The sequence below is a fragment of the Miscanthus floridulus genome, chromosome 6, assembly GCF_019320115.1.
Source record: "Miscanthus floridulus cultivar M001 chromosome 6, ASM1932011v1, whole genome shotgun sequence".
Lineage (NCBI taxonomy): Eukaryota > Viridiplantae > Streptophyta > Magnoliopsida > Poales > Poaceae > Miscanthus > Miscanthus floridulus.
In genome coordinates, this window is record NC_089585.1 from 51,598,916 (window position 1) to 51,626,367 (window position 27,452).

Below are 27,452 nucleotides of genomic sequence, written 5' to 3' on the forward strand. Positions count from 1 at the left end.
TCGCTTTTCTATGTCGAGTGTCCCCGGGGCACTCGGCAAAGCCTTTGCCGAGTGCCCGATAAAAGACACTCGGCAAAGAGTGTTTTGTCGATCAATTTTTTACCGTGTGTTCTTTGCCGAGTGCAATCTGGTATTTGCCGAGTGCCTCAGGCACTCGGCAAAGAACCTGAATCCAGTAGTGATCAATTCGGCCTCTCACCTAAGCTGTTAAATACTCAAACACTCCACTCGAATCTCGGCCAATCTCAGTTGGCAAACCCAAATATTTCTCTGCCAACGCTTCCTTCTTAATCTCAAGGACACCACGAGCTACTTCCTTCATCTCGTGGCTGGAATTTTTCTAAAGAACATAGATGATTTTTCCTTGTTAATCAATTGTCCCGATCCCAGGCTATAAAATCCAGGATCTCCAACAATCTGGTGGCCCCTTCTTGCGATGCTTCTAAAAAGATTATACAATCGTCCACAAAAAACAAGTGTGATATCTAGGGGGAGTGTATTCCAACTCTGACACCCCTTGAGATATATAACCAACAGATTTGAGGAGGCACGATAAACCTTTTGAACACTAGACGAACAAATAAGGCAAATTGTATCACCTTGTCTAATTTCTCGTGTTGGCTTGAAAACTTCTGAAATACTCCGTTAATCTTAACAGAGAAGGAAACAGAAGTCACACACCTCATCATAATCAGGTTCACAAAAAATTCATGGAACCCAAGCTGCAGCATAATCCTCCGAAGAAGGTACTCCCACTCAATGCAGTCATATGCCTTAGCCATATCCAACTTTATAGCACAGGCCCTAGACTTCCCTCTCTTCCTTTTTAGGTAGTGAATGCATTCATAAGCTATCAACACATTATCAACTATCAAATGCCCCCGGTACAAATGCACTCTGCTCCTCCGCCATAATCTCGTCTAGGAATTCACGGAGTCTTAGGGCCAAAACCTTTTATCACACTTTATACAGCACATTGCACAGAGAGATAGGTCTAAATTCCTTCATCTCATGTGGGTTCCTCGTTTTTGGGGTTAGCAGAATTGTAGTGCGGTTCAGATCCTCTGGTAGCGTACGACCATTTGAAAAATCCAACACCGCAGAAGTGATACTTGTTCCCAATAGATCCCACTGCAATTGGTAATAGCAATAAACTGCCATAAATTAAATATGATCCCTATACTCCCCCAATAGAACATCAATATTTAATTTAAAACGAAGTGATGACTAAATCAAAAGGAACATCCATTCAATTGAATTCAAATTTTAAATACAACTTGAATCATATCATAATGATGATTAGGAGCCTACATGATTATCAGGATATATGCAAAGTGTTTGCACGTACATGTCATAGTTATACAAGCAATAATGTACTTGTATAAGGACATGCATGCATATGAGTTGCTCGACTAGCATGACTACAAACACGTGTACAAATACACAATTGGTGTTCTTGTGGCACATATTTTAATTAATATGCCCAGATTGCACCATGCACCATGCAAAGAGGCAGCAGCATCTATTTCAGTACATTCTCAAGCTTCTCGAAAGCGCCGACTGAAATGCTAGCCCAAGGCAGTTACCGTGTATAAGTTGTGCTAAATCTCTGAATTGGCCCCACTGACCAGTGAGATTGTGCAAAACTTTGAGCCACATTGCTCTACGTGTCGAGATGCCTCGCTCGCTGAGCGGATAACTCCTGTTCAAAATTTCAAACTGAAGTTGGTCACGCGCATGCAGCCAGGAACGGACACCGAGCGATCCGGCCACGCAACACTCCTTGGGCAACAGAACGATTTGCGGCACTCCTCACCACCGCCTCAGGAGGCTACCCTACCTCCATCCAACCTATAAAGGAGAAAATTTTCTGCATGAGTAATGCACGGACGCATCTATGTGCAGCAGCACCCAACAGTTACGGATGTCATTCGTTGCCTATGATGCCTGATGACTAGGGATGAAAACGGATCGGATACGGACGGATATCACTGATATTACATTTATTTTCATATTTTTGTCCGGATTCGGATTCGAATACGGATAGTGTCAACTATGTCGGATAGGATACGATTGGATATCGACATCATAAATATGCGATTTGAGTATTCGGATACGGATACGGTATCGGATTTTGGATATCCGGACTCGGATACGGACAGATCTTAACCCCTCTAAACAGATTCGGTTTCAAATACGGTCAGAAAATATCCGTACCGTTTTCATCCCTACTGATGATGATGAATTTGACTTTCACCTGCTGCCATCCTGTATTACATACAACGATCGGTTCCATTCATGTGTATAATATAAATCTGGCTCCTCTCACCACTGAGGCACTAACCTCCTCCTCGTCCCAGCTCTTTGATTCGGAACAAGAATCCACCGCACCCCCATTGGCTGCCTCGACCTCCTCCTCATCCCAGTCCTAGCTCACCGCCTCAACCCCACCGGCACCAGTGCCCAGGGGGCGAAGGTATTGAGGAGGAGGCTGCGTTGGCGAAGTTGCGCATCTACTCACACCACGACGTCGCATCTACTCACACCGCGACGTCCAGGTGCTGTGCAACATCAACAGCCTACGCGCAAACACGACCAGCACCTCCATGGGCGAGGCGCTCCATGGCCTACCCTCGTTGAGTTGCCGATTCCATATCCTTTCCATCGTTTGCCTTCACGATTCTATCCACATTTCTTTTGATTAGATTGGCTGCGAGGATATCACTACTGGAATCCTCAAATTTGCCGAGTGTTTTTATGTTTGTCGAGTGTATTTCCTCGGGCACTCGGCGAATAAGTGATTTGCCGAGTGCAGCGCTAAAAACACTCGGCAAAAAAAACACTCGGCAAAATAGGGGGTTTGCAAGTGTAAAAAAAAAAACACTCGGCAAAGAGCGGGTTTGCCGAGTGTCAAAAAAAACACTCGACAAAGAAATAAAATCTTTTTTTCTAAAAAAGAAGGAGAAGAAAAAAAATAAAAAAAACTTTTGCCGAGTGCTAGATCTATAACACTCGGCAAACAAATATAAAATCTTTTTTCTGAAAAAAAGGAGAAGAAGAAAAATTAAAAAAAAAACTTTGCCGAGTGCTAGATCTACAACACTCCGCAAAAAAAATCCTAGAAATAAAAGCCGCACTGCCTCGCACACCGCCCCCTCCGTCACCCCGCACGCCACGCGCCCCTCCCTCCCTCCCCTCCCAGCTCCCCTCTCCCTCCTCCTCCTCCGGCGCCCTCCCCTCCTCCCTCTCCGGCGCGCCCCCCTCCTCCTCCCGGATCCGGCGCGGCCCCGCCCTCCTCCCTCTCTGGCGCGCCCCCCTCCTCCTCCCTCTCCCAGATCCGGTGCGACCCCGCCCTCCTCCCTCTCCTGGATCCGGCGCACCCCCCCACCTCTCCTCCCGGTCCCGGATCCGGCGCGCCCCCCTCCTCCTCCCTCTCTGGTGCGGCCCCGCCCTCCCCTCCTCCCTCTCCCGGCCCTCCCTCTCCCGGATCCGGCGGCGCCGCCCCCCTCCCGGCCCTCCCTCTCCAGATCCGGCGGCGACGGGCGTGGTGGTGGTGGCAGGCGTGGCTGTTGCGGCGGCCTGGGAGTGGTGGCGTGGCGTGGTGGTGGTGCGGCGTGGTGGGGCCCTCCCTTCTTCCCTGGCGTGGTGGCGGCGGCGTGGATGGTGGTGGTGCAGCGTGGTGGGGCCCTCTCTTCTTCCCCGACGTGGTGGTGGCGGCATGGATGGTGGTGGTGCGGCGTGGTGGGGCCCTCCCTTCTTCCCCGGCATGGTGGCGGCGGCGTGGATGGCGGCGGCGGTGCTGGTGGTGCGGGCGTGGTGTCGGCGTGTCTTTTTTATTTTTATTTTTTTGAAAAAAAAGTTTGCCGAGTGTTTTTTGGGCACTCAGCAACGACTTTGCCGAGTGCCCGACAAAAAACACTCAGCAAACTAGCGTTTGCCGATACAGGGTTTGCCAAGTGTTGTTTGCCGAGTGTTTTTTGGGCTTCGCCGAGTGCCCCTGGCACTCGGCAAACCTCCTGTATCCGGTAGTGGATCCGGGTTCTGAATGGTCATTGATGTGGGGCTTCGATTGTGGTAGATTAGGTAAACAAGGTCGATAACAATTGTGGTAGATTAGGTAGACGGGGTCGATCGATGAAGTCCAATGATCTTTCTTCTGCCAACGTGGAACTCGGCAGACTTAAAATAGAGCTTCTCAAAAAGGCTGCTCAATTCGAGAGTCTTGGTAATATTTGGACTTTGGACTTCTCGAGTATCATTTGGAGCCTTGTAGCTTTCAACAAGTAAACAATGTATGGACACCTCTATTGCAGTTGCCTATTAATAAATAACCAATGTTTCATTTAGTTGTTGCAGCTGCCCAGTGTGTTGATTAAAAATTGATGTACGACGAAGAGATGATCAAGCGGAAACAAGTTTACAACATTGTTCAGGAGACAAAAGGTATTTGTTCATTCAGATGTTTGCACTTACTCATTTATCTTTATTCATTCGAAATGTACATGGGAATGTATTTTGTCTTTGTCAACTATTTCAGGAAATATCAGGGTTTTCTATCGATGCTGGTCCTTAAGAAAATGTGTAGAGGGTTTCCATGGATCCACCGATGGGAACATTGTAATTGCAAACTGTGGAAAAACTAAAAAGACATTCAAGTTCGATAGTGTTCATGCCAGGGGATGATCAAGGTATATTAGTGATAATAACTTTGGTGTTTGAATGAGGTTGTACTCCTCTTTCTTTAGAATTGTAATCATGTTACCATGTTACACATTCAGTTGTTTGGCTAAACAATAAAACTATTAGGCATTATTATGTTCCACTAAACAACTTCCCTTGCATGATTTCTATTGTTTAATGTGCAACTCGAATTAATGAGCAGATGTTGTGTACGCCGACATGTCTCCACTAGTCACTTCTGTCTTAAATGGCTACAACGTATGCATCTTTGCCTATGGACAGACAAGAATAGGAAAGACTTTTACCATAGAAGGGACTGAGAGTAATAAAGGTGTTAAACTTTGGAAGAACTGATCAAGATTGCAACAGATAAGTCATATGCGATACATCCTCTCTTTCCTCTCCTTTGCAATCCTGATCAGTTCTTTCAGAGTTCTATAGTTAACACTCCTAATACTCTGGGTCCCTTCCATGGTAAAAGTCACTCTTGTTCCTGTTTGTCCATAGGCAAAGATGCATATGTTGTAGCCATCTAAGACAGAAGTGGCTACTGGAGACGTGTCGATGTGCACAACATCTGCTCATTAATTCGAGTTGCACATCAAACAATAGAAATCATTCAAGGTTAGTTGTTTAGTGGAACATAATAATGTCTAGCAGTTTTTCTATTTAGCCAAACAATTAAATGTGGGTGACAAGATTACAATTCTAAAGAAAAAGGAGTACATCCTCATTCAAACACCAAAATTATCACTAATATACCTTGATCATCCCCTGGCGTGAACATTGTATCAAACTTGAATGCCTTTTTAGTTTTTCCACCGTTTGCAATTACAATGTTCCCATCGGTGGATCCATGGAAACCCTCTACACATTCCAAGCCTGATGACACCTCTCCTTTGCTTAAGGACCGACATCAACAGAAAATCCTCATATTTCATAAAATAGTTGAGAAAGACAAAATACATTCCCAGGCAACTTTTAAATGAATAAAGATAAATGAGTAGGCAACTTTTAAATGAATAAAGATAAATGAGTAAGTGCAGCTGAATGAATAAATACCTTTTGTCCCCCGAACAATGTTGTGAAGTTGTTTCCGCTTGACCATCACTTCGTTGTACATCAATTTGTAATCTTCACACTGGGCAACTGCAATAATTAAACGAAACATTGGTTATTTTATAATAGGCAACTACAATAAAGGTGTCCATACATTGTTTACTTATTGAAAGCTACAATGCTACAAATGATACTCGAGAAGTCCAAAGTCTAGATAGTACCAAGACTCTCAAAGAGAAGCTTTGTTTGAAGTCTGCCGACCTCCACGTTGGCAGAAGAAAGATCATTGGACTTCATAGTGCATTGGCTGGTGTGCTCCTCAATCTGCTTCTCATACTTTGCGATCAATTTGCTTTCCCTAGTTTGCTGCTCATAGAAAGATCATGCATAAGTATCATAATATCACATACATATGAAGCTGCAACATCATGTGAAACTTCTGAGCTGGTATGAAAAAGTTCTAACATGGGTAGTTGAAGCATCAATATCAACTGAACATCTTTTGCACAAACACTGTCATCGATAACTGAGTTTGGTGCCTCTCTGTATGGTGCATGGTGCAATCTGGGCATATTAATTAAAATATGTGCCACAACAACAACAATTTTGTTTTTGTACACGTGTTTGTACTCACTAGGATCATGCCCGTGTGTTGCAATGGGAACAAAATAATACTAGATCACTTCAGCGTGGGCCGAGCGGCTGCCAAAGTCAAAGTCGACAGACACGCAACACTTTGTCCACCACAGCCTGTTTGCAATAAAATTTGAGGTTTCCACTTCAAACAAAATAGCTTTGAGTCTTAATGATTTCTTTGTGAAAGTGTAAACATCTCTAATATAAATAGCTATGGGTCAGGAAGTATAGAAGATTTCTAAAAAAATGCATACAGAAACACTCCATCAATTAGCTCATCTTTAGATTTTTTTTTAGATTTTTTTTGGTACTATTGCAGCTGCAGTTAGCATGTATCTCTAAAACAATCAAAGATATACCTTATCTAAATTAGAGTGCTAACCTTTTAGCATCACAGAATTCAGAGTGCTTTGTATATCAAAATCTAAACATAAACAAATGAGAATATCAATAGATGAAAAATGATGTTTGATCTTATATTAAACATGTAGCCATGGTACACAGATTTTAAACAAAAAAAATTGATCACATGAAAATTCTCAGAGCAGAACTGACTGTTCGTAGATAGTTTGTAGAATCAATTTCAAATAACATAGCTAATGGTGGCTCACGTGCCAATGTCACTATAACAAATTCTATAACGTAGATGGTTGATCGAGCACCTAGTGGGTTGCCATATCTTCTATTTTTTTAACACTAACATCAATAAAAGTCCAAGGTATATACAATTATTAAATAAAAGACATTACCTTGATTATGGTGAAGTGATATATATAGGGTTTTCCATAGCAATGGAATCTGGGTGTAGAGTGTTGGCATGAAATTCCTTTCATCTTCTGTAAGAGGCTCTCTTTGCCTCCTTTCATTCGACCTTTGTATTATACAACCTTTCGCGTTCTTGCCTATCTTTCCTCTTCTCGGGTGGCATATTTTTGTACCACTGTCGGCTATGAGTGCATTTCTTTTTCTCCGAGTACACATGTGATATCGTCAGGAGGGATTTGACCTAAGATTTGGAATGCAAACACTAATTAAAATATTTTTATTAGTGGAATTTCATTGTAGTATATACACAGATTAATATTTATGTTGATCCTTGTACTTATTTTAATCAATTTTATAATTCAAATTAATAAAAAAGAAAATATACAATAAAATATATTTTGTAGAATGCATCAATTAAATGTTCTATAGTATACACCTTATGTTTACTATAAACATGGGAAAATTTACAAGTTGTTCATTTTATAGTTGTCATCATATTTTATTGATGGGTTGCCACCTACAGATTGTTTAAAAACACATCTAAGGCCTTGTTTAGATGCATGTGTATTCACTTCAATCCGAGTGGATTGGAATAAAACTTAGTTTAATTCTACTCCAATCCACTTCAACACAAGTGGATTGAGATAAATACATGCGTATCCAAACAAGGCCTAAGGATATATGTTACCCCTGATCACACATGATAAAAAGAAAATAGTACATGGTAATTAGTTTAATAAGTTTTCCTTACTAACACTGTAACGTGGACATGAATTGTTCCCATTGAGCCATTTACCATAGTTAGCAGGATCCTCATTTTCCTTGTTTCTTGATGGCTCGCCACCTACAAAAATGCTTCAAAACTATATATGAATCGTGAGAAATATATTGTATGTATATATTGAGCAAATGTATGTAGTATCACCATAAACATCATAAACCAACACATTTCTTGTAGTGTTTGGTTCAGTTCATTCCTTCTCTCTTAAGACATTGATGCAAATCTTGCTCTCTCTCTCTCTCTCTCTCTCTCTCTCTTGTGCTCCTTGGGGTCTTCATCTACCCTCGCTAAATCTGATGTATTTTGACCTACTGAAAAATAATTATTATAGCTTGGTGCTAGTTACAATAACAGTGATATTAAAACATACACAAGTACACAAACTCATAATTAGTTACATTTATTTGCAATAGATGGAAGGACTCCTAATGTTGGGAGACATTCGTCACTTTTCTTGGGATCCATTTCGGTTACTTTGGAGCAACAACTTAACAGGAGGTAGCAGTCAGTGTTAAAATTAAATGAAGAATAAAAAAGAAGTGCTAGACTCTCACTGAAGGTGTAGATTAGATCCAAAGAAAATACGAATCAATTTAGTGAACTTATGTCAATTTGTTAACCTCTTTGAATCTCTAAACGCATGGCCTTTTCAAGTTCAAACAATATGGAAATATTATTTACTAAACCATAAGCCAGTGTGCAGACATGATGTTTTTTGAAATATTATAAAACAAAATCTGCAACACCCAAGCTACTCTCAATTGATCTAGACAATTCAATGAAATAGAGTAATAAGTTGGTTATGAAATCTTAAAATTGTTGAGCTATCAGACTTTATAATTTGAAATTAATCTGAACCAAAATTAATAGGTAACCTTAAAAATAAACATTGTTTAATCAACCAAAAGTGAAAGAAATGAATTAACCTGCATGTAGCTAGAGCTTCACTATTTCATATCTCCACAGCCCAATGAAAGGAAAAGCTAGCTAACTGATTGCGTGGTACGAAAATCTACTATTCCGGAGAACAAATGAATCTGACCACGCAAAATACAATAAGTTAGTGATCAGATTGAACATGCCAACAAATATATTAAAATTAAAAGGTAAGAAGATTGAAAATGCAGACGATGAGCTGGCAATTCTTTAACACCAGGGAGCTAGTACTCATGTTGCTAAAGTACCATGAAACTCTGAAACTATGCAGCTGGTTCTTTGCTCTCAACTATCTGTGGTCAAGCTCTATATGCAATTCTTGTTCTATATGCAAAATCCCACACACTTATTGCTAGATAGTGTATAGGAACCACGGCAAGTGTCATCCATTAATAATGATTAAATGAGCATAAACCACTATTGATGTTATGAAGAGATCCCTTAAAGCCAATCAATCTCGCAAACTTGTTGCTAAATAGGTTGCATCATTTTATACAATATAAATAAACAAGAAAGTTAAGCATCATAAAACTTTTGAATATTCAGCAGCACTAAAACAGATTGTCATGGCCACCTTATAAGTCTGGTAACTAAAACAGATTGTCTTGACCAGTTTAAATAAAGCATCACAACACTGCTTGATATATTCAGCAAAAATAGAATTTAGATGTATGACACGAATCAGAGTAATGGTTATGCAAAAGAAAGCTGCATGAATGATTCATCAAAAAGGTATTTCTACTGAATAAAAAAACCAATATCAAGGGATGCAGGAATCATTAAAGCATCTCAAAAATTTAGAAAATAGTTTGGGCATACATGAATCAATAAATCATCCTTATTTCAACAAATACTTCATCCAATTCACATAAGCCTAAACAACCCATGTATACTGATCGCCAGTGAACAACTAATCCCAGTTGGATTGGAATCATGGAATTGTAACAATTTGTGCTCTCTCCCGAATCCCAATCACAGCCACCCCTCAAAAAAGCGACACCATTGGCTTTCCTCCAACCCCCAAATCCTTCAAATGAGATCAACATGGAACCACCATGACGATGATGCGCAAGTCCAGGAAGACCAAACCGGCCGGGTGGGCTCATGATGATGTACACGAGAAAAATTAGAATTAAATGTACCGATTTGCACTACGCCAGATTTGGACATCACTGCCGGCATCATCACTGCCGAATTTGTGAGAACCGACAGTGATGTACCTTCACTGCTGGTTATGAGCTTGAAAATGAGAAAATGATTGGGGCTGGGCTAAAACCGGCAGTGAAGCACCACATCACTGCCGGTTTGTGGCTTGAACCGACAGTGTTTTGCGGCCACTTATCACTGCCGGTTCAAGCCACAAATCGGCAGTGATTTGGCACTATCACTGTTGGTTCTAGCCAAGAACCGACGGTGATAAGCCAACAGCACAAAAAGGCCTGCAGCCGTCCTCTTCTTCATCCTCTCTTCCATCCCGAGAACAGAGGCGTGCGTTTGGGCCCTTCCCTCCATTGTTGTGGCTGCTCTTCACCATGAAGCTAGCGCTTGGATTTTGAAGAATGGCTTGATCTTTTTGCTTTAAGGTTAGTAACAAACATCCACTCCTTTGATTTTGTTGCTTAATTAGCTTCGTTTTGATGGCTACATTGCTTGATTCTCATTCTAGTTCTTTCTCCATTCTAGAGAGCACTTTTTCAATTGGATATTTGTGCAAGGCTCAAATTGTGGTGAATCCATTATCCAAACGGTTGGTGTCTATGAACACATTTAAATTCCTAGCTAATTATTCCATGGTGGTCAAGATCATCATTGTTAGTATGTGATGTTATAATTAGTTCTTAGAAATAGAGTAGAATAGTTGTTCTTCAATATTGTGCAATAATTGTTTTTTACTATGATTTTCAATTTACAGGGCCGGGGCTACCAATTTCAATTTTTCCAATAATTAGTATACAATAATGTTTTCCAAAAATGATACTTTCGATCTACAATTGTTGTTCATGAAGCTCGATTTCTTATTAATTCTTTGTAATTACTTATGTGATGCTATAATTAGTTCTTAGAAGTAGAGTAGAATAGTTGTTCTTCAATATTGTGCAATAATTGTTTTTTACTATGATTTTCAATTTACAGGATCGGGGCTACCAATTTCAATTTTTCCAATAATTAGTATACAATAATGTTTTCCAAAAATGGTACTTTTGAGCTATAATTGTTGTTCATGAAGCTCGATTTCTTATTAATTATTTGTAATTACTGTCTCAGTATTTTTTGTGTGTAGAGATGGATCGAGAGTGGATGCATCTGTCCCGAACGGACAAGCGGTACATGCATGGCGTCAGCCAGTTTATCATCGATGCCAAAACCCATGCTGGGAATGGGAACCCTGTCTTCTGCCCATGCAAAGATTGTAAGAATCAAAGAAACTTTCATCAAATTGAGTCTATACGATCGCACTTGATTACTAGGGGGTTCATGCCAAACCATACGATATGGACCATGCATGGCGAGGTTCGTGTGAATGTTCTGTAGAAAAACGATGATGATGTGGACATGCCTGACATAGCCATCCACGATGCTGACGAGGAACCCGCTGTCAACACGGAACCTATGGCCACAGTTAATAATGTGTTTAGGAACACGCTAGCTGACGACACTGAGGATAACGATGGCATTTCTTAGCTGCTACATAATGTAGAGACCGGATATCTTAGTGAAAGATAGCTAAGCAAGCTAGAGAAAATAAGACAAGATGACAAAACACCATTGTATAGGGATTGTCCAATGAGCAAACTGGAAGCCGACATCATGCTGTTAGAGTTCAAATCGACAAATGGATTGAGCGATAAAGGCTTCGATCAGTTGTTAGGTATAATAAGGAAAATGCTCCTAGAAAAAAATGAGTTGCTAGAAAAGACATACTTAGCCACGCAAATGATCTGCCCCATCAGCCTCGAGGTTGAAAAAATCCACACGTGTTCCAATGATTGCATATTGTACCGTGGAGAAAAATACAAAGACTTGGACAAGTTCCCCAAGTGTGAAGCTCCACGGTATATGGAAGGGCCGTCAGATGAGGATACCAAGACCAAAGGAGGTCCCATAAAGGTCGTTTGGTATTTCCCTATAGCTCCCTGGGTGCATAGGTTGTTTGCATGTGCAAAGTCAGCCAAGCTATTGCGCTGGCATGGCGAAGAGCGTAAGAAAGATACAATGATGAGGCACCCCGCCGATGGGCATGACTGGAGGACTGTCAATACTATGTTCTATAAGAACATCAGTGGAGAGGTAAGGCACCTTTGGTTTGCTTTGAGCACAAATGGGATAAATCCTTTCGACCAGCTTAGAAGCAATCATAGCACCTGGCCAGTGACGCTCTGTATATACAACCTTCCACCTTGGGTCTGTATGAAACGGTCATACATCCAGATGCCACTACTGATCCAAGGGCCAAGACAACCTGGGAATGACATCGATGTGTTTCTGGAACCAGTGATCGATGAACTAGTGGAAATGCTTAAAAAGGGTGTGCTGGATGTTTGGGACGAGTACAAAAAGGAACATGTCATGATCAAGGGATTACTTATCGCTACAATCACCGACCTACCAGGTCGAGGTTCATTGTCTGGAGAGAAGACAAAAGGCTATACTGGATGTGTCGAGTGCTTGGACGACACCGATGCGGTAAATCTGCCAAATAACTAAAAGATAGTTTATATGGGACACCATAGGTTCCTACCTAAGGATCACCCTTACCGCAGGAACAAAAGATTTCAACGGTACTATTGAGAAACGCTTAGCTCCAAAATATCGAGACGGGCCTATGATACTTCGAGAACTGAACAAACTAGAGGTTGTCCTTGGGAAGGGAGACAATACAGTAGCAGCGCCTGATGGGAGCGTTTGGAAGAGAAATTGGTTTTCTAGAAACTACCTTACTGGCTATTTTTGAGTGTACGCCACTGTCTTGATCCCATGCACATCACTAAAAATGTGTGCGCTAACACTCTTAACACCTTGATGGACACCGGAGGGACATCGAAGGATTCACTAGCCACACGCCTAGACATGCAACACTTGGGAATCAGGAAGGAGCTACATCCCATGGAGCTAGAGAATGGCCAGTTCAAACTTCCGGTTGTGTCATGGACATTGAAGAAGGAAGAAAAGCGTGCGCTTATTTCTTTCTTCAATGAACTCAAAGTCCTGATGGGCTACTGTGCGAACCCGAAGAGGCTAGTGAACATGAGAGAACTCAAGTTCAACTATGGCCCTATGAAGGCCCATGACTATCATGTCATTATGACTCAGCTGCTCCCTGTTGCCCTGCGTGGTATCCTCCCCCCAAAGGTCCACGCCCCAATCATAAAGCTTTGCTCGTTCTTCAATGCGATCTCAAAAAAGGTCATTGATGTGTCCACGCTAGAGCAGCTATAGCGGGACATAGCCAAAACTCTCATTAGGCTTGAGATGCATTTCTCGCTGACTTACTTTGATATCTCATTGCATCTGCTCATTCATCTTATTGACCAAATTAGAGCCCTTGGCCCAATGTACCTGCATTAGATGTTTCCTTTCGAAAGATTGATGAAAGTTTTTAGGAGGTATGTTGGGAACAGATTTAGGCTAGAAGAGGGCATGGTTGAAAGATGGTCAACGGAGGAGGCCATTGAGTTCTGTACATATTATCTGGACATCAAAAGGGTCAGAATTCTAGAATCTCGTCATGAGGGAAGACTTCATGGCAAAGGAACGATTAGGGAGAAATCTGTTATAGTAGACGACCCTGTTTCTTTTAGATAGGCATAGTTCGCTGCTCTCTAGCAAGCCAAGGGTGTGATGCCATACATTGACAAGCACAGGCAATTGCTGCAAACTCTGTATTCGAGCAGGTCACATGCTTGGCTGGATAAAAAACATAAGGAGGAATTTGTCAACTGGTTGCGACGTCGCTTGCTTGGAATAAAGTTGGGTAATCAACTAGATGCCTTAGCCAAGGGACCTTCGAGTACATATCTTAAGTACCAAGGGTATGAGATCAATGGATTCACATTTTACACAAAAAAGCAAGATGGAAAGAGCACATACCAAAATTGTGGTGTTCGTTTTGATGCTCACGACGAAAAATGGCAATGTGTAGGTGACATACTATGGTTTCATAGAGGAGATATGGGAGCTAGCCTATGGTCCATTGAAGGCAGCTCTTTTTCGCTGCCAGTGGGTCTGGCTTGAGGAAATCAACACTGACAGTGAAGGGTTCACTACCATTGATCTTACTAAGACCGCATACAGAGACAACCCCTTCGTCCTTGCAAGAGATGTTATGCAAGTCTTCTATGCAAGGGACAACAAGACAAAAGGAAGGCTAAAAGTAGTCCTAGAAGGGAAAAGGAAGATTGTCGGTGTCGATGGAGTGACGGACGAAGAAGACTACAGGGGCTATCAGGAAATGCCTCCATTCAGGGTGAACGTACCCCTACCTATCCTTCAAGAGGGTGACGAACCTGCTTACGTACGGCTTGATCACAATGAGGCCCTCATTGTTGATGCACGTAAAGATAGTTAGATTATTGTTAACTATGTAATCATTATGCACATAACCATGAATGATGTTTGATCCTGATGAAACTCTCATCTCCTCTCTCCTCCTCGTTAATACTCTGCCAACTCAGCAAATATGCCGACGTATCATAGCAATTAATGAGAATGAAAGTTATTTAAAACTACCATTGAGACTGACCTTATTACTATTCAAACACTCGATTAGACACCAGACGTAACATTTCTAAACTTTACTCTCTGAATTTAAACACCAGCTAAATATAAATATAAATATATATGTCTAGACTTCGATAGAAGGACATTGGGGCGGCCATTCTCTTCCGAGCTACTACTAGTAGTGAGGGATCCACAGCTCCTCGGTGCCACTGGTCCCCAACCAGTTTGTAGTCCCTGCTCGCAATACTCGAAGGAGCCCAGCCCACAGTAGGCACTGAGCAAAGGTGTAGTAGCTCCAACCTTCATTGATCATTGATGTATGTGCTCCTGGAGATGTGAATGGGAATGCCTAGTGGCTTGTGTGTTGACTGTTGAGTGATCCATTTACTTGATGCGTGTACTATTCCAGTCTCCAGATCAGGCCGAGATGAAGAGGAACGCTAAGAAGGCCACAGAGAAAGAAGGTGCACAGAGAAAATTCATTTAATAATTTATAAAATTGAAACAAAAATTTTGGGCCACCTAGGACTCGAACACGGGTCTTGGGGGCTAAGTTGAGGTGTCTTAACCGTTGAGCCAGTCGGAGGAGTTCGAAAGAAAATAAAAAGTTATCCTACTTAACACCTAACTGCTACATTTTCAAAAAAAAACTGCTACACCACATCACTGCCGGTTTGGGGAATGAACCGGCAGTGATGTGCCCCCATCACTGTCGGTTTATAATGAGAACAGGCAGTGATGAGCTATTTCCCGAAGTAACTAAATAATTTATAAAATTGAACAAAAAAATTTGGGCAGCCTAGGACTCGAACACGGGTCTCGGGGGCTAGGTTGAGGGGTCTTAACCGTTGAGCCAGTCGGAGGAGTTTGAAAGAAAATGAAAAGTTATCCTACTTAACACCTAACTGCTACATTTTTAAAACAAAAACTACTACACCACATCACTGCCGGTTTTGGTTTTAAAACCGGCAGTGATAGCTTCTATCACAGTCGGTTGCTTGAACCGACACAGAAGACTCCATTCACTGTTCGGTTTTTAAACTAAAACCGACTAGTGATGTGTAGATGCTCCTCACATGCCAACAGTGCTCCCACTGACCACAACAGTTGGAACACTGCTCCCACCTACCCCGACAACTTTAGTTCAGAAATAAAAATATACCATGACTGCTAAAATGGCCCTCGGCCAGGAGCTAGCCTCTCCATGCATGTTGGTTTCAGCCAGGCCTTATCAGCCATGATACAATGTTTTCCTCTCACAACAAACCACAGATATCATTATGCGTCGTAGTCCACCAAAATGGTGCACACAAGAGGTACTAGAAGAATGCTACTAAAGATAGAGCAACGCCGAAGATTGGAGATGCCACGAGGTTCACAGAGCCATCCGCTGTGGTGCGCATCTGGAAAAGGCCATGTATAGACAAGGCGGATTCATCGATGCCACCTTGTCATCTCCAACCGGTATAGCTCATAGACCACCTCGGTGCTGCTGTTTGACCCTAGTTGTGGTGCTAGAAGAATGCTACTGAGGTGGTTACATTATAATGTGTTGATACACATTGATTGTAACATTGACCTGTACGCAAATAGGTCTTTGTTATCGTATATGGAATTTTATTGTAAGGTCTTTGTTATCGTATATGTAATTTATTTCTAATATTTTTGTTATTTTTTGATGTATTTCATTACTATCTAAATAAATATATCATTGTTGTTAAAACTTTCCCACTGTACTATCTAAATCAATATATCCTTTACATATATGCACCTTCACTATCGGTTCTACTTATAAACCGGCAGTGATATTAACTTTCACTGTCGGTTCTATTTAAAAATCGATAGTGATATTAACTTTCACTGTCGGTTCTACTTAAAAATAGACAGTGATGTCCATGCCCCCTATATAAAACAAACCGCCGGCCACATACATCGATCCCACCCACCCATGAACTCTCACAGTCTCATTTCTCACGTTTCACTCTCACTTCTCAAGAAATCCACTCTCTCTCTACGTGATTTGGTCATGGCTCCTGCATTTTTCAATGGTATTGATATGTTGTCTTCTCCAATATTCTATCTATATTCATTTGATCTATATTTATATTCATGTTTCTTTGCATTCTACATTTATATATATTCTTATTCCATGCATTCGATCTATATTTAATTATGTTGCCACATTTTACTTGGAAGAATTTTTTGTGCATATATTTTATGTTCATATTTTTTGGCATTTTATCGATCAGGTGGTATGAACAACGGACCTCCCCCACCACAAGAACCAGGTTTCCACCCTGGCGATGAGCCATTCGCTCCTAATGTGGTCATTCCACGGTTCCATGTTCCAGCTATTGTATGAAATATTTTCCAACATCTTTTGTTTTTTGATGCTAACAAATAAGTGTAATTAGTTTAATATCATTATTGCATACATATATGTCGCAGACTATATCTCCAATAGATTGGCTAGCGAACAAGCACTTAGCTGGTTCTTTATCTCGGACATCAGTCGAGAACACGACATCTAATGCAAGTGGTCGGCTATAGGACTGTGTGAACTCAGTTTTTCATCCCTTTGAGGGGTGCAAATCATCGGAACCATATCCATGAGACAGGAAGATAGAGCCCGGACATGATAAGCGCCCAATTCAGTACCGTGCGCATCTGTTTAGAGGCACTTCGACGTGTTTGCTATGATGTGCCTGATTTCTCGCACTTCAAGGCACTTGCTTTGAATGCTGGTGATATCCCCGTCCCGCAAGCAAGCGAATGGTTTGCGAGCTACAACCATGCGGATGTGGTAAAATGGTCACTTATACCTGAGTCGTGGTTATTTGTTGTTTATTATTGTAATAACATTCTCTAATTTTTTTTCTTTTTCTCCGCATGCAGATTGCGCTCCAGGACCTTACCTATGCTGCATGTGGCTTGTGGGCCGTTCTAGACCAAGCTACGGAGCAACTCGGGTACGATTGGGACTTCTGCAATGGTAACCTCGGCCAGCTCACTATAGAAGGATGCCAGTACTATATAAGGATTACTAACAGGGGCAGTGGTCGTTCAGTAGGTTACATCTATGGCCGACCATTCTTTCGGTATTGTGAGGCACGAGAGAGTGCACTCATACGGGCATTGGACTTCATCGATACAAGCGGATACATAATCCGTGACATCAATTACCATATATGGCTACAGAGGCATGTTAGTGTGCGTGGCCCGATCGAACCCGACAGTGATTCCGATAGTAATTAATGTTTATTAGGTTGTTTTCAAGGTCGTAGTTTAATTGGGTTCTAATTTTAATTTGTACGGCTTTGTGTGTTTAATTATTGTCATGCATGTAATTCGTGTAACATTTGTTGGGCAACTAGAAATATACATTCTGGTGTCGTATTTGTCTCAAACTTTTTCTTAGGCTTGCACAGTGCCACGTGTGAAGGAAACACCAAGTTTGGGATTTTCCGGAGATGGTTTGCTACTTTCTGAGGTTTAATTGAATTTCCGCGCGACGACACCGTTTAATTATAGGTTGAACTGAGTCTACCCACGAAAAGATCTGGAATGGTGCCAAACTTTTACACAGGCTCTAATGTGCCCTAGGGATAAGAATTTTGTGGAGGTGGATGACAAAATCTATTGGGTCCAAGATGAAATTCACCCTCTTTTGTCTCATTCGGCACAGAGAAAAATATAATAAATAAAAAATGATCAGAAAAACCTCAGATCCTGTGTGGGGTCTTAATTTTGGTGTACATGCTTGCCAAAAAAATTTCAAGCCATTTCGACATAGGCTAGAGTATACATGCTTCACAGAGGTACATGTGCTTTTTATCGAACCATGACTATACACATAGGTTATCAAGGTTCTGTGGTTCATAGGACATTCTGGTGTCGTATTCGTCTCAAACTTTTTCTTAGGCTTGCACGTGCCACGTGTGAAGGAAAACACCAAGTTTGGGATTTTCTGGAGATGGTTTGCTACTTTCTGAGGTTTAATTGAATTTCTGCGCGACGACACCAGTTTAATTATAGGTTGAACTGAGTCTACCCACGAAAAGATCCAGAATGGTGCCAAACTTTTACATAGGCTCTAATGTGCCCTAGGGATAAGAATTTTGTGGAGGTGGATGACAAAATCTATTGGGTCCAAGATGAAATTCATCCTCTTTTGTCTCATTCGGCATAGAGAAAAATATAATAAATAAAAAATGATCAAAAAAACCTAAGATCCTATGTGGGTCTTAATTTGGGTGTACATGCTTGCCAAAAAAATTTCAAGCCATTTCGACATAGGCGGAGTATACATGCTTCACAGAGGTACATGTGCCTTTTCATCGAACCATGACTATACACATAGGTTATCAAGGTTTCTGTGGTTCATAGGCATTCTGGTGTCGTATTCATCTCAAACTTTTTCTTAGGCTTGCACGTGCCACGTGTGAAGGAAACACCAAGTTTGAGATTTTTCAGGAGATGGTTTGCTACTTTCTAAGTTTAATTGAATTTTCGCGCGACGACACCATTTAATTATAGGTTGAACTGAGTCTACCCACTAAAAGATCCAGAATGGTGCCAAACTTTTACACAGGCTCTAATGTGCCCTAGGGATAAGAATTTTGTGGAGGTGGATAAAAAATCTATTGGGTCCAAGATGAAATTCACCCTCTTTTGTCTCATTCAGCACACAAAAAAATATAATAAATAAAAAAACTGATTAGAAAAACCTAAGATCCTGTGTGGGGTCTTAATTTGGGTGTACAAGCTTGCCAAAAAAAATTCAAGTCATTTCGACATAGGAATACATATGCTTCTATTTATTCAGTATATAAAAGAAATTTTTTAATATATATAAACATCACTGTCAGTTTTAAAAAAACTGGCATTGATGAGAATAAACCGACAGTGATGCTGGTTATCACTGACGCTTTATTTTGAAAACCGGCAGTGATATATAAAAAATTAAAAAAAATTGTGCCAGCCCTCGGGTTCGAGCTCGAGTCTCGGGCTGCAGAGTTCAGAGACTTAACCAGCTGCGCTAGTATAGGATGTGTGCCAAGGGTTATTTATTTTTTCCTTTTGACCTTTAGGCCGCTTAATAAATTATAAAATAGAACAAAAAAATTTGGGCCGCCTGGACTCGAACACAGGGTCTCGGGGGCTAAGTTGAGGGGTCTTAACCGTTGCGTCAGTAGGAGGAGTTCGAAAGAAAACTAAAAGTTATCCTACTTAACACCTACCTGCTACACCACTTCACTGCCGGTTTCGAGAATCACCCGGCAGTGATATACCACCATCACTATCGGTTTACAATCAAAATCGGCAGTGATGAGCTATTTCCCGAAGTAAATTAATAATTTATAAAATAGAACAAAAAAATTTGGGCTGCCTAGGACTTAAACATGGGTCTCGGGGGCTAAGTTGAGGGGTCTTAACCGTTGTGCCAGTAGGAGGAGTTCGAAAGAAAACGAAAAGTTATCCTACTTAACACCTAACTGCTACACTACATCACTGCTGGTTTTAAGAATGACCCGGTAGTGATATACCACCATCACTGTCGGTTTACAATCAGAACTGGCAGTGATGAGCTACTGGTATAAAAGAGACACGGGTTGAAATTATCCAAATTCATTTCAACCCGCGCCAACCCCTCCCCAGCGCCGCCAGAGCACCACCCCGCTCTAGAGCACCGCCCCCACGCCATCCACTGCCCCATGCCGGAGCACCGCCCCATGTCGTCCACCGCCCCAAGCTAGAGCACCGGCCGTCTATGCCCTCTTTCATCGTCCACGACGCCGGCCTTTGCCCCTCCTTCACGCCTGCACTCCCACCGCCGAGGCCTTCAGAGCGCGCGGACAGCTACTTTCCCTCCCCCACGGTGAGTGCGTGGCTCACTGCCCGCTGTGTGTTTGATGAAATGCCCCACGGTGTTGCTGCTTACTTGAATCAGTAGAGGTGTTGCTGTGAATCAGTAGAGGTGTTGCTGCTTACTTGAATTAGTTCCTAGTCTTTAATATGTTTCTAGAACTCCCAGTCTCATTTCTTAAAGAGTTTCTTGACATAGTTTCAATGATTGCATAATGGGGACAGTTTTAGCTTTTGACTGTTTATTCCTGATTTATGCTCATTCTGTGATTGTGACATGCTGGTAACAAATAATATCACATGTACGGAGTACTACTCTACAAGAGGATTCAGTGCTCTAGCATTAGTAGATGTCAGATGTCAGGCTCAGGTCATGAGTCTGATTGCTAGCTACTTATGGACCCCTCAATGTTTGCACCGTTAGTTCAGGGAACGAAAAATAAAGAACTGCCTTGTGACTTCGGAGAGCATTTGCTGGTTTTTTATGAGCTTTCTAGCATCCTTACTAAGATAGTCTTTTTCTAGCAGATTTTAGATTATTACTGATGATGATGTATTGTGTGATCTTGATACAATCACTGTAGCTACGTATTTGATGTTCAAGTACAAATTTGTGTGCTCTCGCCTCTCTATCAGTCAGGAGAAGAAATGATACATTTCAATGGCACAGACATGCACCAGCATCCCAAAAATGCATCTAGTTGATTTTTTAATTTCCTGGAAGATGTGGTTTTCTATTATTTGTTCATCAACCCTTTTACAGCAAAAGCCCCATTGACATACCTACAAATATTGTTCATTAGAGCAGTGGTATCCATAGCCTCATGTTTCATTGTAGATTTTGATATAACAGTGTGTGGATTACCAATGCATCAATGAGAGGTTTTTTTAGATACTAATGGCAATGTAAAACATGACATAGATAGGTGACACCTGAATAAGTGGATTTTATTAAGATATGACTATATAAGTCAATTATAGCTTCCTCCAAAATTCATAAACCAATCGGTATAATATGACTATTGGGAGCAATGAAGAATTTGGTTATTCATCTTGCACATCAGCAATACTGACAATGTATTGCCGAACAATGTTCTTACTCTTAAGCTTCCCTAGTTTAGTGAGTTACTATTACCACTTACCACATGCCTAATTTACTTAAATGTATAGGCAACCATGGCATGGTATGTAGTGCATGTTGGTCACATGCCTGGGATTTATCGAACCTAGGAAGATTGCTATGCTCAAGTCAATCACTACTCCTAGTAATTTGACACAAAAAGTACAACACAGAAGCTGAAGCTTTGAGGGCCTACTATAGTCAACCGGCCTACCTTGCAAACCATGGGCAACCGGCCTACTATGGTCCAATGAATGCAAACCATGGCCATCCGCTGGCAGTGAAGATTGAAGAGAAGCCACCCGCCGGAGATGTGAAGATTAGGAGAATTGCTCCTTGGTCTTGGAAAGATTTCATGCTTTTATTTATGGCTATGGTCATTGCTTTTCTTATTTGGAAGTTGATGTAGGCTTAGTTTCGTAGAACAGTAGGTGGACTTTGTTGTATGTGGTCAATCAAACAATGAATTTGTTCTAGGTGAACATATGCTATTATTTGACTTTGTTGTATGTGGACTTATTATTAGACTTTGCATTAAACATATTATATATGTATATATATATAATATGAACATATGCTATTAGTAGTTGTCCGCAGCCAAAACTAACCACGATCGTGTCACAGCCATGACTCATCGTCGCCTATTACCCCATCGTCCGAAGAACAGATCGGCAACAAGAAGCGGCTGATATCGCTGGGACGGGAGAGCCGCATGATCCGACAAATGGTGATGGTGCCAATCAGGACAGTGTGAACGAGCAAGCCATGGACCCTGTCCGGCCTGCTCGATCTGGGTCAAAATGACCAAGATGGCTAGGTAACTTTGGTATCATGTGACTATGTAGCCACACACGCTAATCAATTGAGAGGGTCATAGCTTACTTGGTGTCTCTAGCAGGAGCCTCTCGTCGAGGAGCCAGAGGGTTCGGGTAGTAGGAAGGCCAGATCCAAGCGAGGCGTGTCAAAGATTACTGTTGGTAGGAATACACACTGGCACATTACTGAGTTCGATGAATTCGGGGATCCACTCTCACCGCCTATAGCTTTGACCAAATACAAGATTATCCGTGGGTTACTTGTTAGGGACTTCATCCCGATTAGGTACAGGAAGTGGATTGGGAAAGATGATGACCCGTGGAGGGTTCCTAAAAGTGAGAAGGATTACATATGGGATGTCAAGATCCTAGAGTATTTCACTTTCCCAACCGAGTATGACAGGGAGTTAGTCAAGAAAAAAAGCAAAAGAAATCATGGGGACATGCTTCAAGAATTTCAAGGGGACATTGTACAAGAATTTTGTCCTCCAAAATAAAGAGTCAGATTTCGATGGTGGATAGTTTAGCAAGCAGAAGGACTTCTAGGCAGGATTTCAAGGAATATAGGTTATCCGAGGAGTACTTAGAACTGAGCAGGAAAGAATAAAGGAGAACTCCCTAGAAAGCGACGAATCCTCATCATCTCGGCTCTCGTGGCTACACCAAAAAGATAGCCAGAATTTGAAGTAGAACTTCAAAAGATGGATCGCCTTGCTAAGGAAGGCGTTCAGGTTGAGACCATCGATTGGGAGCCCAGATCGGTAATATACTGTATAGGGAGGAATGTACGGCACACCGAGGATGGGAGCTTTTAGCTCCACAAATCAACCCATTAGCGAACTCATCCAGAGGATCTCCCTAGGTAACTGAGGAGGTGAGGCAAGGGACTCGCACTTCTAATAGGGAGAAAGACGTGCTCACCCAAGCACTCGGAACCAAGGAGCACCCTAGTCGCACTAGAGGAACCGGTATTGTTCCTTGGAAACTAGCATTCCCCCAAGAATCTAACACTTACCGAGGCTGCTTGAGGGGTAGAGCGGATCAGGAGGTAGAGTATTTGAGGCGACTAAAAGAGATGGAAGAAAGAATGGACGCATGGATTGAGGTGACTGTTAAAGCACGAGTCCAGCAAATTTTGCTGTCCATGGGGTCAGGAGTACCACAAAACCCTACTCCTACTGCCTTTAGCCCACAGTTTAGGGGTCACAGCAGCTACGGATCGACCTCGCTCGACGAAGAAGATGCGAATGTGCCACATCCGGTGGATGGCATCACTAACCCATCAATGTCAAGTTGTACATCCATCAGGAATGGACAAAGGACAAGGTGGCACTCGGTCAGGCCTGGCTTGCGGGAGACGGGACCATTAATGGCCACCCAATTCCATAGGGGTACGCTCGTGTTACTATTGACAGAATACTTGATAAGAAGTATAACAAGATACACATTGAGTACCCCATAGCGGAAGACAAGCCGAAACTTGGTCATAACAAGGGCTCTCAAGTGGCCTGGCAGCAAGCGCTTCATTAAGCTTGACCACCAATTGTCCTCTGATGATGAGGACGACTGCGAGTCTTCGCCCTACCCTCGATGATCACTCACCATCTCCCAATAGAGATCACTCCTCTCCTCATCCCTTGCCATCACCCCCTGAGAAGACAGAGGTCTCCTTCTATTCCTCCTCGTCCGACTCCATCTTCATCAGCCCTGAGAGAAGAGAAGACTCCTCCTCCTCCATCTTCATCTACCCCAGGGAAAACTAGAATTCCTTGTCATCATCCTCCTCCTCCTCCACCTCAGCCCAAAACAAGATCAAAGGCATCATTCGGTCGCTAATGCTCCCAAAGTGGACCAACAAAAAAGAAAAAGGTCATTCAGTGGCAGCATTACAAACTTGATGGAAGGAAAATTTACAGTACACATCTCGAAGGAAGATTGTATTAGTTTCTTCAATCTCTGTGCCTCACTGCCTCTATTTTTATTGAAGTCCGAATTCGAAAGGCAAACACAGAATCAGTACGCTACAACAAGAGCCGATAAAATACACAATGAATATTTAAGGAAGATACAGAAGTTCATCGAAGACAACCCTGAATTAACCATGGAAGAGGCCGCGACCATCTATTATGATGTACAAGGGACGGCAACACCGGCAATGAAGTATGAAAGGGACAATCTTTTGGTTCTCGATCACGAGTATAAAAATTTGACAACATATATGCGCCAGTTACATAATATTACATGGCTCAAACAACAGAGACGGAGGACTTTGGTTTTGAGGTTATTATCCGTTCGCCACATGTTTTTAATTATCCTGAAGAAGAGAAATTCGATGTTGAGTGGGAGTGCTTGTTCCAGCTATACCAGAAACGCTCTCTCGATACACAAATGTTGACGCTGTGGACTATGTAAGTACCCTACACGCACGATATTATAATTAACTACTCTCTCGGGACATAAATTGTTAACTTTTGAGCACTTCCCATGATTTTATGTAGGTGTATAGCAAAATTTTGCATTCTAAAAAGCAAATGGGATAACATAGGCTTCTTGGACCCCTTGCGAGTCAATGAGAAGACATGTCTAGGCCTCCATGGATATGACGTGGAAGACCTGAAACAGAGATTGATTGTTGTTTTCGATGAATTCAAGATGAAGAACAAAACCCACATACTTCTAGCCTACAACTGCGAGTATGTGTTCTCGGCTTTTAATTTTATGCTTCTTTTTTCGTTAAGATTATTCGATAATTAGGATTCTGTTATTGCAGCCATCATTTCTTCTTCATTTGTGTTAATCTTGCCAAAAATCTGATCGAGGTGTGGGACTCGAAGAAAAAGTCATTTCATCATATGGATGCACCGGTGGCAGTGCTGAATTAGTAAGCGATCCTAATAACATATTATTTTCTAATCATACATACCGCTTTCTAACGTTTCTCCTTTTAATGTTGCTCAGTGTCCTGAAGAAGACATATCGGTGGGACGTAGGTCCCATTCAAGGTTGTCGAAATAGGAGGGGAAGTATCCTAAAACAGCCGGCGGGAAACAATGAATGCAGGGTTTTATGTAATGTGGGCAATGCTTCGCTACATCGGCGGAAAATCGGAAGAAGCCGATAAGTTGGTGTGCATAATCCTCATTTCATTTATGTCTGTTAATCATTCAACAAAATGATATCATCTTTTTTGAATGAAGGTGCAAGAAATATAACCACGAAAGGCTGTTAGACATGGAGATCGTCGCGCTGCAATCGGAGCTGGCAAAATTCATCTTAGCCGAGGTATTGGAAAAAGATAGAGTATTTTCCATTGCACAATCTGTGAAGTTCAAGGACCAGTATGGCCCAAAGCGGCTCGCCAGATTATTGTAAGAAGTCCGAGAAGCATTGCACAATCTGTGAATTCCGGGAACATTTCTTTTTTTATTTTGAGGGATCGAAGATCTTGATAAGAACATTTGAACTATAACCGTAACATTTGTAATGTTTAATATTGATGGACATGTCGTCTAAGTAGAGTATATAAAGCAAAATCCGATTCCACGAAAAAATATAAATTAAAATAAATTATAAAACAATAAAATGCGAACGTGACATCACTACCGGTTAGCAGAAAACCGACAGTGTTGTCGTAAACATCACTGTCGGTTAGCAACAAACCGGCAGTGATGGCACTGCCGGCTGGAGCCACAAACCGGCAGCGTTGGCTTAGCCATCACTGCCGGTTCTTGTCACAAACCGGCAGTGATTCGTACGATAACATTGCCGGTTCAAACACAAACCGACCGTGTTGGTGGAAATGAACTCTACCGGGTGGTCTTATTAACCGACAGTGTTGGTGGAACTAAACTCTGCCGGTTGTGTAAAGAACCGGCAGTGAAATTGAAGAACACTGCCGGTTTGTAGGAACCGACAGTGATAGCTTACCCTCATCACTATCGGTATGGTTGTGTCAGTTCAAAATCCGGCGGTGATGGGGTATTTTGAACCGGCAGTGAAGTGCAATTCTGACACAGTGTTGCTTGACTGAATGACTAACTGAATTTTCTATCAAACTACTACTAATCAGACCTAGCATTCAGCCGTGTTACGACGACTAATCAGACCTAGCAATATTCAGTCTTGTTACGACCCCATCACTGAATAACCGAGACACCAACCTATAATTTGCAATGTTTCAATTTACTATTTGGGTCGTAAACTAAAATCCTGAAATTGAACCCAAATCAACTGTTTATACGTGCCTTGGCTGCAGCGTTGCCTGTTGGTGTGGGGTAGTCGTATCCATGTGGTGCAGTATGCAGTGGCCGGTGGTTGCCTGTGGCAAGCGCTACCTTCTCTATCTCTCTAGTCGCTGGCCGCTAGTAACATAAGCTAACCATAGGAGATACAGATGCAAGGGAAGTCTAGGAGAAGTTATGTACCTGGTGCCTCTGGTGGGAGATCTCGCTGGGTAGTAGTGGTGTTCTTCAACACTGTTCTCATCTGCAGGTATGTACTATAGTAGCACAGTTGTGGAGTAGAGGAAGGTGAGGACAGCAGTGGACAAGGGACAGCAACCCAAGGACGACGCCGGCTATCAGGCCGCCACCACCACACTTAGCTGCACCTGCAGTGGATCGAAGAAATGTGGGATGCAGGATTGCAGGTTCACTCACCAGATATACTGCAGAAGGCTCGATCGTTCTCCTTCTCTCGGTGATTTCCTTTTGCTCGGCCTGATTCCTTTTCGCTCGACTCGATGACACAGCCTTCAGCGGAAGGATTTGCGCGGGCGTGACCGAGGCGGCGGAGGAAGGCTAGGTGAGGGTGTGATCGATTCTTTTCTCCACGAAATTCCCCTTTTGCTCCACTCAATTGCTATTTTGCTCGGCGGTTTCCTTTTTGTTGGTGATTGCGGTGATCACGCGGGGGCGATCGCCTTGATGTGGCGAGCAAGGCGCGGGATCTCCGGATCGGGAGGGCAAGGGCCAAGGGGGATTCCGTCAGCGGGGACGGCACGCTCGATCGCAGTGATTAGTGACGGCGCGGGATCGTACGGGCAAGGGGGGCGTGGGGGGCTCCTCAACAATCGGCC

At 42.3% G+C, this 27,452-nt stretch overlaps 1 protein-coding gene across 7 annotated transcripts; it reads right to left on the bottom strand.

The window, feature by feature from the left end:
• Positions 1 to 687: 687 nt before the first annotated feature.
• Positions 688 to 27,320, bottom strand: LOC136458261 (kinesin-like protein KIN-14E). 7 transcript variants are annotated; one of them, XR_010759940.1, is made up of 10 exons: positions 26,800 to 27,320; positions 8,848 to 8,958; positions 8,066 to 8,232; positions 7,896 to 7,984; positions 7,125 to 7,381; positions 6,374 to 6,489; positions 6,205 to 6,282; positions 5,961 to 6,105; positions 5,743 to 5,829; positions 1,306 to 1,851 (listed from the first exon to the last, which is right to left on the bottom strand). XR_010759940.1 is itself a non-coding variant. In XM_066458231.1 (8 exons), exons 5-8 carry the CDS (start codon positions 7,239 to 7,241, stop codon positions 1,010 to 1,012), a joined length of 471 nt encoding a protein of 156 aa, XP_066314328.1. In that variant the 5' UTR covers positions 7,242 to 7,381; positions 7,896 to 7,984; positions 8,066 to 8,232; positions 8,848 to 8,958; positions 26,800 to 27,320; the 3' UTR covers positions 688 to 1,009. The 7 variants fall into 7 exon arrangements, 2 of the variants coding, with proteins under 2 accessions (XP_066314328.1, XP_066314329.1); XM_066458231.1 differs by lacking the exons at positions 1,306 to 1,851; positions 6,205 to 6,282; positions 6,374 to 6,489 and adding an exon at positions 688 to 1,131; XR_010759939.1 differs by lacking the exons at positions 6,205 to 6,282; positions 6,374 to 6,489 and having other exon boundaries at positions 8,066 to 8,229.
• Between the last annotated feature and the right edge of the window lie 132 nt (positions 27,321 to 27,452).